The 12,356-nt window shown below is 60.5% G+C and overlaps 1 protein-coding gene across 1 annotated transcript; it reads left to right on the top strand.

The window, feature by feature from the left end:
* Positions 1-1,209: 1,209 nt before the first annotated feature.
* LOC120404042 (glycine N-acyltransferase-like protein 3) lies at positions 1,210-12,327 on the top strand. Its single transcript, XM_039536050.1, has 6 exons — positions 1,210-1,471; positions 8,801-8,908; positions 9,532-9,658; positions 9,987-10,107; positions 11,447-11,868; positions 12,221-12,327. The coding sequence occupies exons 1-6, from the start codon at positions 1,322-1,324 to the stop codon at positions 12,325-12,327; spliced, it is 1,035 nt and encodes a 344-aa protein (XP_039391984.1). The 5' UTR covers positions 1,210-1,321.
* The last annotated feature ends 29 nt before the right edge of the window (positions 12,328-12,356 follow it).

Below are 12,356 nucleotides of genomic sequence, written 5' to 3'. Positions count from 1 at the left end.
CAGGGGAAACTGAGGCACCCACACAGTATTCAGAGAAAATATTAAGAACATTCCCACTTCATCACAACAGGTGCAACAAAATATAATACTGTATATTGAAGTAGGCAAGTGCTGCTTCTGACTTTCCACTTTTAATTGACCCTTGTAATCTTGTGCGTTGTAGCTTCATTTTATATCGGCTTACAGGGCGGGAGTAGGGGGGAACCACCATTTTGGGCCCCACCAAAAATTATACAAACCTGCCGCCTATGCGTGTTAACACCATAAAGGGGAGTATTATCATTTCACATACAATGTTGTCACACACATTTTATCAGGGCAATACTGACCGGCAAATTATACATTTACAAATAATACCTTGCAAGGTTGTACAAAGATTATTACAACAGTGGGTACGGTGTGAACACAAGGGTACATTCTGTCACAATGCCCTACCTTCCCCCTCGCAGTCCTTTGTTCACGAGGTGGGGACTTTTCTCAGCTTCCCTGAAATACATAAACCATGGGAACTTGCATTGTCGCTCTGGCCTCCTTTCCCCGGAGGCCCCTCCACCTCTACCCAGAGCAAAATCCCAATCAACTGTGCCGTGCGGCTGCAGGGATGTCACCGCCTCTGGGTTCCAGGACTGGCAGACTCTGTTAATGGTTCATTCGCTCGGGGATAAGAGGCTGGAGCAGCCCCTGAAGGAGAGAGAGCCAGGGACCTGGCAGCTCCACAGACACCCAGGAACTGCTCCTTCCCCTGGCACGGAGTCACCCCAGGTGAGTGGGACCGTAGCCCTGTACGGGCAGCCCTGGCATCACATGGCCTTAGAGCAGCCTTCTTATTGTGGGGGTCTCTGGTGAGCACGGGGGCTGCGCACAGACTGGTGAGCTATGCTAGTGTCTCTGGTGAGCACAGGCGCCGTGCAAAGGCTGCTGAGTTATTGTAGGGTCTCTGGTGAGCACAGGCGCTGCGCACAGACCGGTTAGGTTACGTAGTTTAAGGTCTCTGGTGAGCACAGGCACTGCACACAGACTGGTGAGTTATGGTAGGGTCTCTGATGAACACACAGGGGGCCATGCAGAGACTGTTAAGTTATTGTAGGGTCTCTGGGAGCACAGGGGCTGCGCACACACTGGTAAGTTATTGTAGGGTCTCTGGTAAGCACAGGCGCTGCGCACAGACCGGTTAGGTAGTGTAAGGTCTCTGGTGAACACACGGGGGGCTGCGCACAGACTGGTGAGCTGTTGTGGGGTCTACACAGTGTTTGCTATTTTGGCAGGGCTGGGAGCTGGCAGCTGGTCTCTGGGGTTGGGAGGAGACAGTCAGAGGGAACTGATGGGTCTCCTGCCCCACAGGTGTCCCTCGCACTGTCCTGCTGGAAGCTGTGAAGGCCCAACCCGGCCAGCGATGCTGATCCTGAGCTGTGCCTCCAAGCTGCGGCTGCTGGAGGGGATGCTACGGCGGGGCCTGCCTGACACGCTGCCGGTGACCAGGACTCGCCCGCCCCCGCAGGGCCGAACCCTCCCACCCTCGGGCTGGGCAGAGAGCAGGGGAAAGTTCCTCGGAGTCCCCTGGGTGATGGGGCACATATTGGGCTGGGGTGCAATCCCCTGGGTCGGGGGTACATGGAGGGCTGGCCCATCCACCTGGTCAGGGGGTAGCAGTTTGGGGGGCAGACCCTTTCTCCAGGTCGGGGGGCAGCAGTTCAGGGGCCGGGCAGGCTCTCATAGATCCACAGGGGATGTGCTGTACCCCAGCCTCTCACCAGGCCCCTGGGAGCGACCCCTGGAGTGGGCCAGGGCCCGAGGCTGCACACAGCTCACAGGGGCAGGACCGTGACCTCCACCACTGGGCTTTTGACACCAGCCCTCCCATCTCTCTCCGTGGCTCCCTACAGCGAGTGTAGCTGAGCCAGACGCCCGCGAGAGGCTTGGACCGGGCCCCTGCGGTGGGTGTTGGCAGAGACCCCGGCAGCCTTTGCAAAACACAGGAGCGGTTCATTAGTCCCCTGGCTACAGACTCCTCAGGTTAGCACAGGGAATCAAAGGTTAAGCCACAGCCCAGCCTGGCCAAGCCTGGGCAATGAGCCAGCCAAGACGCAACGTTCCCCATGGCTGGCTCTGGCTCTGTCCCGTTGTTCTTAGGCCAAGGTGACAGCTGCTGAGACCCCGCAAAAGCCGGCTCTTAGCCCGGTATCCTGACCCGTCTGTTCTTCAGCTGGGGGCCTCTCGCCTGCAGAGCCATGAGGGGGGAATCTCGCTCGCTCGGTGTGAACGTCAAACCCAGCCACTGGGGTTTCCATGGTCTCTCCAGACCCTCCTGGCGCGTGTGTAGTTTATTCCCTTGGTTAATGATGCTGGTCTCCAGCCAGGCTGTTACATGAGTCACAACCCGTCCCTCCCCTTCACACGCTGCGCAGAGCAGTACAGGACACAGAGGGAAACTGAGGCACACATGGGACTCAGAAAGATACTACAGAAAGCTTCTACTTTGTCACACAGGCCCCCTGCCCTGGGTTAGGGGTAGCAGCAGGAGGGCAGGCTCCTCCCCCAGGGTAGAGGTAGCGGGGGGGGGGGGTCTCCCCCTGGGCCACGTCCTCACTCGCCCCCTGCCTCCGAAAGTCCATACCCAGCACCAATGCCTGCTGCTCACCCAGCGTAGCCGCCAGGACTTGCCCATTGAATCAGAGCACAAGCAGGCTCTGTGCCAGCCAATCTTAGTATGGGCAGGTTTTGCATAAAGCTAATGAACATGTGGGCGGCTCCATGGCAGCCAATCACAGTGTAGGACAGCTGGGTGCCTGGACATGGCTCTGACCACCAGCACCTCCCACCCCCCAGTTCTGAAATTCCTCCTGCTCCTCACCATGGCTCTGACTCCTCCCTCCTCCCCCTGCTACACCCTTGATAAAATGGGCATTTTTGTAATATTTGTATGAACCCTATGTGTGCCTCAGTTTCCCCTGGCTACCCAGTGGGGGAAGGAGATTGATTTTGCTCCCACTGCTAAGTGACACAGGCAGTTTGCTTTCAGTTAGTGCCAGGGGTGAGATACTGAATGGGCCAGTAGCAAAGCACAGTGCGTCAAAGGAAACAGCAAGAAAATGGTGTATAACCACCACCCTACGATCCACATCGCAAACCTGTGAATGGAGAAAGGGCGAACCGTTGGGAAGTTCAACAGGACACAGCTGATTGCAGGCTGGAGAAGGGTGACAGGACTCAGCGGCAGGTTCCAGACGCAGGTGGGGTTTGATGAGGGTCCGAGAGTGACAGAAGCAGCAGCAGGGTGTCCTCACAACCTGGTTCCCCTCCAATGGATTTGAAGCAGCAGGAGTTAGCGTGGAAAGCAAAGGCGCTAGCAGACTGTGAGAGGGAACCAGCTGGCTGTGAGAAGCAGCAAAAACGTGAAGAAATGCAGCAAAAGCTTGATCTGGAGATGTGGAGGCGAGAGAACCCATCAAGGGGTAAGTGGGCAAAGGCCCCAGGGATGCTGGATTCCGCAGGGAGCTGGATACCAAATTGTCCGTTTAAGGAGGAGGAGGGGCTGTAGACACCAACCTCACTGCCTTTGAGAAGGGTTGTGATTTGAACCTGGCTGACTCTGCAGACCGGCTCTGCTGTCTCACCCCCATACTCGGTCCCTCAAAGCCATAGAGCCGTACAGCCAGATGGGCGGCGTTAATACTGGGGGCTGGGAACTGTTAAAAAAGGCTCCACTGCTTATGTTTGAGCTGACACCTGAGGTTTATATAAAAGAGTTTTGGGATGTGCAAGAGACCCAGGCTGTGACCTAAATGGAAGCCACCTGGCTACTGGGAGAAGCCCTCCCCACGGCTCCGATCCCAGTGCGATCACAGGACTTGGGGGGGCTGGTAGTGATGGTTCTCCTGGACATCAGCTCTGAGCTCCTTCTGAGACTTTCTGTATCACCCATAGGCGCCGACTTATATGGGGCTCTGGGGCTTTAGCCCCATGAATAAATCCCAAGCAGGGGCTCTGCCCCACCAATATATTTTCTCCCCTGCTTGGAGAGCCCCCCCGCCGCTGCCGCCGCCGCGGCTGCCCAGAGCCCTTTAAATCCCAGCCGCGGCCGGGAATCAGAGGGCTCTGGGCTGCCTGCTGCAGCGGGAAGCCCAGAGCCCTCTGATTCCTGGCTGCGACTGGGATTTAAAAGGCTCTGGGCTCCCCGCGGTTGCAGGCAGCCCAGAGCCCTCTGATTCCCGGCGGGGGCTGGGATTTAAAAGGCTCTGGGCTGCCCGCCGCAGCAGACAGCCCAGAGCCCTCTGATTCCCGGCCGCGGCTGGGATTTAAAGGGCTCTGGGCTCCCCGCCGCAGCAGACAGCCCAGAGCCCTCTGATTCCCGGCTGCGGCTGGGATTTAAAAGGCTCTGGGCTCCCCGCGGTTGCAGGCAGCCCAGAGCCCTTTAAATCCCAGCCGCGGCTGGGATTTTAAAAGCTCTGTGCTCCCCGCGGGTGCAGGCAGCCCAGAGCCCTTTAAATCCCAGCCGCGGCAGGGAATCAGAGGGCTCTGGGCTGCCTGCTGCAGCGGGAAGCCCAGAGCCCTCTGATTCCCGGCTGCGGCTGGGATTTAAAAGGCTCTGGGCTCCCCGCGGTTGCAGGCAGCCCAGAGCCCTCTGATTCCCGGCGGCGGCTGGGATTTAAAAGGCTCTGGGCTGCCCGCCGCAGCAGACAGCCCAGAGCGCTCTGATTCCCGGCCGCGGCTGGGATTTAAAGGGCTCTGGGCTCCCCGCCGCAGCAGACAGCCCAGAGCCCTCTGATTCCCGGCTGCGGCTGGGATTTAAAGGGCTCTGGGCTCCCTGCCGCAGCAGACAGCCCAGAGCCCTCTGATTCCCGGCCGCGGCTGGGATTTAAAAGGCTCTGGGCTCCCCGCCGCAGCAGACAGCCCAGAGCCCTCTGATTCCCGGCCGCGGCTGGGATTTAAAGGGCTCTGGGCTCCCCGCCGCAGCAGACAGCCCAGAGCCCTCTGATTCCCGGCCGCGGCTGGGATTTAAAGGGCTCTGGGCTCCCCGCCGCAGCAGACAGCCCAGAGCCCTCTGATTCCCGGCCGCGGCTGGGATTTAAAAGGCTCTGGGCTCCCCGCGGGTGCAGGCAGCCCAGAGCCCTCTGATTCCCGGCCGCGGCTGGGATTTAAAGGGCTCTGGGCTCCCCGCCGCAGCAGACAGCCCAGAGCCCTCTGATTCCCGGCTGCGGCTGGGATTTAAAAGGCTCTGGGCTCCCCGCGTTTGCAGGCAGCCCAGAGCCCTTTAAATCCCAGCCGCGGCTGAGATTTAAAGGGTTCTGGGCTCCCCGCCGCAGCGGGCAGCCCAGAGCCCTCTGATTCCCGGCCCCGGCTGGGATTTAAAAGGCTCTGGGCTCCCTGCGGTTGCAGGCAGCCCAGAGTCCTCTGACTCCCAGCCGGGGCTGGGATTTAAAGGGCTCTGGGATCCCCGCGGCTGCCAGCAGCCCAGAGCCTTTTGAATCCCAGCCTCTGTCTGCTGATTGCCCCCTCCCCAGACCCCTGCCCCAACTGCCCCCCAGAACCTCCACCCCCTCTCTAAGCCCCACTGGTCCTTGTTCCCAATTACCCCCTCCCGAGACCCCGGCCCCTAACTGCCCCTTGGGACCTCAGCCCCTATCTAAGCCTCCCTTCTCCTTGTCCCCAACTGGGCCCGCCGGAGGCCCCCCCCAACTTCCCCAGGACCGCACCCCCTACCTGTCCCCTGATAAACCTTAGACTCCCATGCCTATCCAATTGCTGCCTGTCCCCTGACTGCCCCTTCGAACCTCTGCCCCATCCAACTCCCCCTGCTCCTTGTCCCTTGACTGCCCCCCGGAACTCCCTACCTCTTCACCAACCCCCAAACCGCTTACTGTGCCACTCAGACCAGCGTATCTGGCTCCATGCAGCTCCAGACAGTTGCTGCCATGCTCCCCCATGGAGCCCACAGCCCTCTCCCACCCCCAGCACCTGCCTTCCAGATTTGAACACCTCAAAATTCAGGAGTGCTCAAGCTCGGTTTGGGCAGCTTTTACTTCATTTCTCCCAAATCAGTTTCCTCTGCAAGGTGCCAACTGAAGGTGTTGGAGAACAGAGAGATCAGGTGGCCTCCTAATGCCTGGAAAAGAGACAAAGGCCGGAGGAGGGAGTGTCAGTGCCTGTGCGGACTTCTGGGAAGTGCACGGTGTGGAAGGGGATGCTGTGATGCTTTGGAACATCTCCATAGAAAGCCAGTCAGGACTCTGGGAGTCTCCTCTCGGAGCAGACTGTCTCCAGGGCAAGAAGCTTACACCTTCCTGGGTCTGACCTTGGAGCATTCAGCATGCCCTTCCACGTCATGCACTTTCCAAAGTGAGTCTGCCCAGGCTGGTCCTGGGGCAACCAGAGGTCGCTGCACCCCAACTCTGCAGTCAGATGTGACTCTCAGCCAGACAGTAAAACAGAAGGTTTATTAGATGACGGGAACACAGTTTAAACAGAGCTTGTTGGTACAGAAAACAGAACCCCTCTGTCAGGTCCATCTTGGGGGGTGGGGAGCCCAGAACCAAGTTCTGGGTCTCTCCCAATTTCCCCAGCCAGCTCCAAACTGACACTCCCTCCTCTGGCCTCTGTGTCTCTTCTGGACAAGGAGGCCACCTGATCTCTTTGTCCCCAACACCTTCAGTTGGCATCTTGCAGGGGAAACTGAGGCACCCACACAGTATTCAGAGAAAATATTAAGAACATTCCCACTTCATCACAACAGATGCAACAAAATATAATACTGTATATTGAAGTAGGCAAGTGCTGCTTCTGACTTTCCACTTTTAATTGACCCTTGTAATCTTGTGGCACTGACGCGTTGTAGCTTCATTTTATATCGGCTTACAGGGCGGGAGCGGGGGGGCACCACCATTTTGGGCCCCACCAAAAATTATACAAACCTGCCACCTATGGTATCACCTTCAGACAAAATCCAGTCCCTGACCCTGCCCCAGCCAAGGGTTTGAACCGCAGGAGCCAGAGGCTCAGGCTGGAGGTGTCAGTGAAACGGCAAAGAGCTCGGCCGGCAGGGAGCAGGGTTCCCCGGGTGCCTGTAACACTAAGGAAAGGCTGTTAAGCTCAGGACACCTGTCTGTCTGGAAGTAGACCCCTGTATTTGAATGGGGCCGAGGAACATCCCCCATAATCTCCACATGGGACATGTGTGTCACACGGGCTCCGCAGAACTTCCCTGAGGCTGTGGCCAAGGGAGCCAGCTCGCAGCCTGCTCTCCCTGGGGAAACAGAGTCACAGCTGAACCTGGTGGGAGCTGAGACCCCAGCTGAGCATGGGCAGACACGGGCAGGGCATGGCCAAGCTTAAGACCTGGAATTGCAGCCTGCCAGCAGGGGGGTCCTGGCCTGGGGTGAGGGCAACAGGTTAACCCCAGGAGGGGAAATGGATTCCTGGCTTACGCACAGTCCTGGGGTTGGGACACAACCAGCGTAGGGGAGCCCCCTGCATCACCAGACCCTGGGACACCAGCGCCCCAGAGACATGGCTGGGCTAAGACCAGCCTTGTGGGGGGACACACCTACACCCATCCCCCAAATGCTTAAGGGGTCACTCCCTACCCCAGCTGAGGGGTCAGGACACCCCAGGGTACAGGCAAGACGGCCGACACATGGAGGAAGGGGGGGTCACGACCCTCCACCCTCCCTGACAGATGGGGAGGGGGGATTGCAGTGGCTGGATCCCATCCCAGTTACCAACCCAAAGGTTTTGGGGTGGCAAAAGGGGGCTGAGGCTGCATGAAAACTCCCCACTGCGCCCTGCTAGTGTCAGCAACCAGACCCACCCTAAGGGTGGATGGATGTGAGACTGCTCTGAGCTGTGTAGTGGAAGGGTGAGGTGGATTAGAGCCAGCGGTCAGCATGCTGACAGTGCCTGGTAGGACAGGGATGGGGAAGATGCTGTGGCGTCTATGGGTAGCATTTGTGGGTTCAAACTTCACTGGGACAGTCACTGGGTAAAGTGACCCTGCCCAGTGAAGTGCTGCAATAAAGTAGAATTTTTCTGTAATATTTTTACAACACTATGTGTGCCTCAGTTTCCCCCAGGTGTTGCTTGGCTACCCAGTTGTGGGGGCAAGGGGGAGGATTAAGTTTACTCTCAGGGCAGGTTAAGAGACATAGGGGTGGGTGTCACCTCCCTGTGACGGTGGAATAAAGGGTCCTTAAGGAACTTCTTGTAATCAACTCAGATCGCCAAGGGGGCCAGAGAGACAAGGCAAGTGCTGATGACACCTCGATTTCCCCGCCTCTCTAGACCCCAGCTCGAGAGCACAGGACTGGGAGGTGGGGGGTGCTGGACAAAGATGGAGGCTCTCACCTGGAGCTGGCCAAGGAGGTCAGACGGAGACAGAGACAGCCTGGAAAGGGGCTTTCACTCCAGCTTGGTTGGGCCCTGGCTGACCGCAATGGACACTAAATACCCCCAGTTCTCTCTGCTGACATAAGGCTGCTCCGTGACTCATAAACTGGCCTGGCTCGACAATGCTGCCGAGTGTCACTGCAAACCCAGGCTGGGGTGTGGGAGCCCCTGAAGAGCGGCCAGGGCTCTCCATGGGTCTGGCTCAGTGGGAGGCACCGGGCAGAGCCCACGGGGTGGAGCAGGAGGGCTGGAGCCCAGAAGCTCCATCTCAGAGGCCCTGGCCTGCCCTGCAGGAAGAGTGGGGCCCCCTGGGGGGCTGGCACTTTGAGGGCTCCTCCAAGGGGCAGAGTAAAAGCTGGGGCCCAGCACCGATCCTGGGGACCCAGGACATCCCCAGACTCTGACCCCTGTGTCTTGGCAGGTCTACGGCACGGTGATGCATGTGAACCGCGGGAACCCGGCTGGCCAGGAGGTGCTGGTGGATTCATGGCCAGAGTTCAAAATGGTCCTCACCCGGCCACGCAGAGAAGTGAGGCCTTTGCTGGGCCCTTCACAACTGCCCCGATCCCCTCCCTCGCCTGACACCATCACCGTCCCGCTGCCCTCCCCCACCTGACACCATCACTGCCCCGCTCCCCTCCCCCACCCGAGACCATCACTGCCCCGCTGCCCTCCCCGCCCCGACGCCATCACTGCCCCTCTCCCCTCCCCCACCTGACGCCATCACTGCCCCTCCTCCCCACCTGACACCATCACTGCCCCGCTGCCCTCCCCCACCTGACACCATCACTGCCCTGCTGCCCTCCCCCTCCCGACACCATCACTGCCCCGCTGTCCTCCCCGCCCCGACGCCATCACTGCCCCGCTGCCCTCCCCCACCTGACACCATCACTGACCCGCTCCCCTCCAGCACCTGATGCCATCTGTACCCCTCCCCTTCCTGGCTGCCCCACTGCCCTACAGCCTGTTTCCCCTTCCTGCTGCCCAATCCCCTGTACCATTCTGCCCTAAGCCCCCTGGCTCTGTTCACAGGATCCCTTCCCCCCTCCTCAATCTCTTACTTGGGGCTCGCTCTGCCCAGCTCCCCTGATGCCGTCCCTGAAGGTCGGGTGGGGGGAGAAGCTGCGCTCACCCCCAGTGTCCCCCTTGCAGGTGGCGTGGGACCCAAGTGATTATTTCACCAACTTGTACACGGCCTTTTACCGGGACGAGGGCGCCTGCCGGGCCCTGCTGGGGAACAGCCGCACCATCGACTGGGACCAGGCCTTCCAGATACTGGGTGAGCCCCTCCAGCCCTGCTCAATCCAGCACCTGCCACATGGGGGGAGGACCACTGTGCCCCCCCCCCGTGGGCCAATAGCCCCGAGGAGCCTGCCTGGACCCCACCCCCCCCACAGACCAATAGCCCCAATGAGCTCACCTGGGCCCCTTCTCCATCCAGACCCAGGATCCCGAATGCGCCAAGCTTGGGAACCCCCAGTTGGGTCATGCCGGCTCACAGTGGCCCTTGGCCCCTCCCTGCTGCTCTCCCCCACCAAGCTGGGCCCCCCACATCCATGGGCACCTTTCGGGAGGCCCCTGCTGACAGCGCATGGCTGTCCCTGCAGGGCTGCAGGACGGGGTATACGAGAACATCAGGGACATCGCCAGGGCCAGGGGGCTTGAGATGGAGACGTATCGGCAGCAGCTACTACTGCACCCAGACCCGCCTGCCATGCCCCAGTACCGGTAGGTGCCCCCAGATATGAGGTGTGTGAGAGAATGGGGCAATGCACACAACCAGCCTGTGATAGATGGAGGGGGGAGCGGGGCTGGGGGAAGGGAAGGACCCCGGGGTGCCAGGCCAGAGGTCTCCATTGTGCCCCAGATCTGGTGTCAATGAGTTCCCCAGGCTAACGGTGCTGGCAGAGTGAGGCCATCACCACAGCCCCAGGCCTTGGGCACATGCTGCCAAGGATTTCCCATCCTGCTCTGGGGCAGGGCTGAGTCAGCCCTAGAGCTTCGCCAGGGGGTAGGGGCAGCCCAGCCTGGCCAAGGAACCTCCTTGGCCCCAGGATGGGGAGAGCAGGGGGAGGGGCAGCCTGTAACCTTCCGTATCCTGGGACGGGCAGCCAGGGGTCCTTGACCCCAGAGCCGTCCCCTCTGAGGGGAGGGGGCTCCAAGCACAGAGCCCCCTGGTCCCCTCTTCCCTGTCAGCGGGTAGGTCCCCGGGCAGGGGGTTCGCTGCCCACTGAGCCCTGGTGCTTTCATGTCAGAAGCTGAACTTAGCCACGGCCCATCGGCAGCGATGGCTCTGCTGGGGCTGGACTGGGCCCTGTCAGACAGCCCCCGTGCTGAGGCCGCGGGAGTGTGTCGATCCCCTCCCCCGTCTCCCCCAGCCCGGGTCTATCGCCCCTCAGCCTCACACCCCTTCTTCCTGTGCCAGGTCAGCCCCTCTCCAGCCTCCCTCCCCTCCATGGGAGGCACTGGGGGAGCGTTATGGGGGCTATAGTCACCCAGGATTTGCCATAGCCTCCTCTCCCAGTGCAGAGGCCAAATGTTACGCAGCAGTAGGGGTGGCAATGCCCTACCACGCCCCCCGTAGCTCTGGGCTGCTGCTGGCGGCAGCGCTGCCTTCAGAGCTGGGTGGCACACCCCTCCCCCGCAGGATACTTTCCATGCCCCCCACCCCAGTTTGAGATTTGGCAAAACCACCCCCTCCAATTTTCTATCCAGGCCAGCTCAGCCCCACAACTGGGAAGAGGATGGCGCCGCCAGACCCTGCTTCTCTCCTATGCCATGTCATACCAGCTCAATCTCTGCTGCCAAAGGCTCACTCCCTTGTACCAGGCCAACCCCTGAGACTCCAGCTCACTGCATCCTGCCCCCCAAGCTGGGTCAATCTCCCACTGTGCTCACACCTCCCATGTTGGGTCGCTCCCCACTCCTCTCCCCTAGACTTACCCCTGCCCATGCTGGATCTATTCCCCCCACCTACGCGCTGACCCCCTCCTCTTCCCAGGCCAATCCCCTATCTGCTCACCCCCCGCCCCCCACATGTCTCTCATCCCCCTGCCCTGTCTTGCAGGCCTGAGAAGGGGCTCAGGCTGGCGCCCGTGTCCCCCGCCCACGCCATGCTGCTCAGAGACACCTGGATGTTTGGGGGGAACAGTTGGAGCCTGCGCTACCTGAGCCGCCTGATCCGCCACTTCCCCAGCGCCTGCCTGCTGGACCCTGAGGGGACCCCCATCTCCTGGTCCCTCACCGACCCGCTGGCTGCCCTGACACACGGTTACACCCTCCCGGAGCATCGTGGCCAGCACCACCTGAGGGCCGTAGTGGGGACGCTGGCGGCACAGTTGCATGCCCGCGGCTTCCCTGTTTACGCCTGGGTGCTGCTCCACAACGAGCCTTCGCTGCACTCCCTGCAACGCCTCGGCTTCCGCATCCTGCCTGGAGTGTTCCACCAGCTGGTGGTGAGGCCCGGGTTCGCCCAGTCCCAGCCAGCCAGTGCCCTGGACTCAGCCCAGGACCCTGCGCCCAGCTCTGGGGAACGGCCACACACCCAATAGCACAGGGGGAGGGGAGAGGCAGAGAAGGGGACACGGCCTAGAGCCCTGCACCCAGCTCTGGGGGACAGCCACGCTCTGCCAGCACATAGCCCTGGGGGAGGAGAGGAGATGGGGACATGGCCCAGCCATGCCCAGGGACCTGCCACCCCCGAGAAGGGGACACATTGACCAGCCACCGGGGAGCTCAGCTGTCAGCCCTTCGGAAGCCGGGGCCTGGTGGAGAGTAGCTCATGCTCCATTATCCCCTGGAGCAGGGCAGAGGCTCAGTAGGGGGCGCTCTCCCCTGGCAGGCAGTGCCAGCCCCAAAGAGACCAGAGTGAGGGCTCAGCAGGGGGTCTCTCCCGCTCCCTTCCTCAAGCGGATTGAGAAGAGCGTAGCTGAAGTCGACATATCTTAGATTGAATTAAAATTCCTTACTTTGTTCAG

Source organism: Mauremys reevesii, linkage group 4, assembly GCF_016161935.1.
Source record: "Mauremys reevesii isolate NIE-2019 linkage group 4, ASM1616193v1, whole genome shotgun sequence".
Lineage (NCBI taxonomy): Eukaryota > Metazoa > Chordata > Testudines > Geoemydidae > Mauremys > Mauremys reevesii.
This window is presented reverse-complemented; position numbering and strand designations above follow the sequence as displayed.

Coding starts and splice junctions, on each gene's coding strand:
- LOC120404042 (XM_039536050.1), top strand. CDS start 1,322: ATGGGTCTCCTGCCCCACAGGTGTCCCTCGCACTGTCCTGCTGGAAGC. Junction 8,909..9,531: donor TCACCCGGCCACGCAGAGAA/GTGAGGCCTTTG, acceptor TCCCCCTTGCAG/GTGGCGTGGGACCCAAGTGA. Junction 10,108..11,446: donor CCTGCCATGCCCCAGTACCG/GTAGGTGCCCCC, acceptor CCTGTCTTGCAG/GCCTGAGAAGGGGCTCAGGC.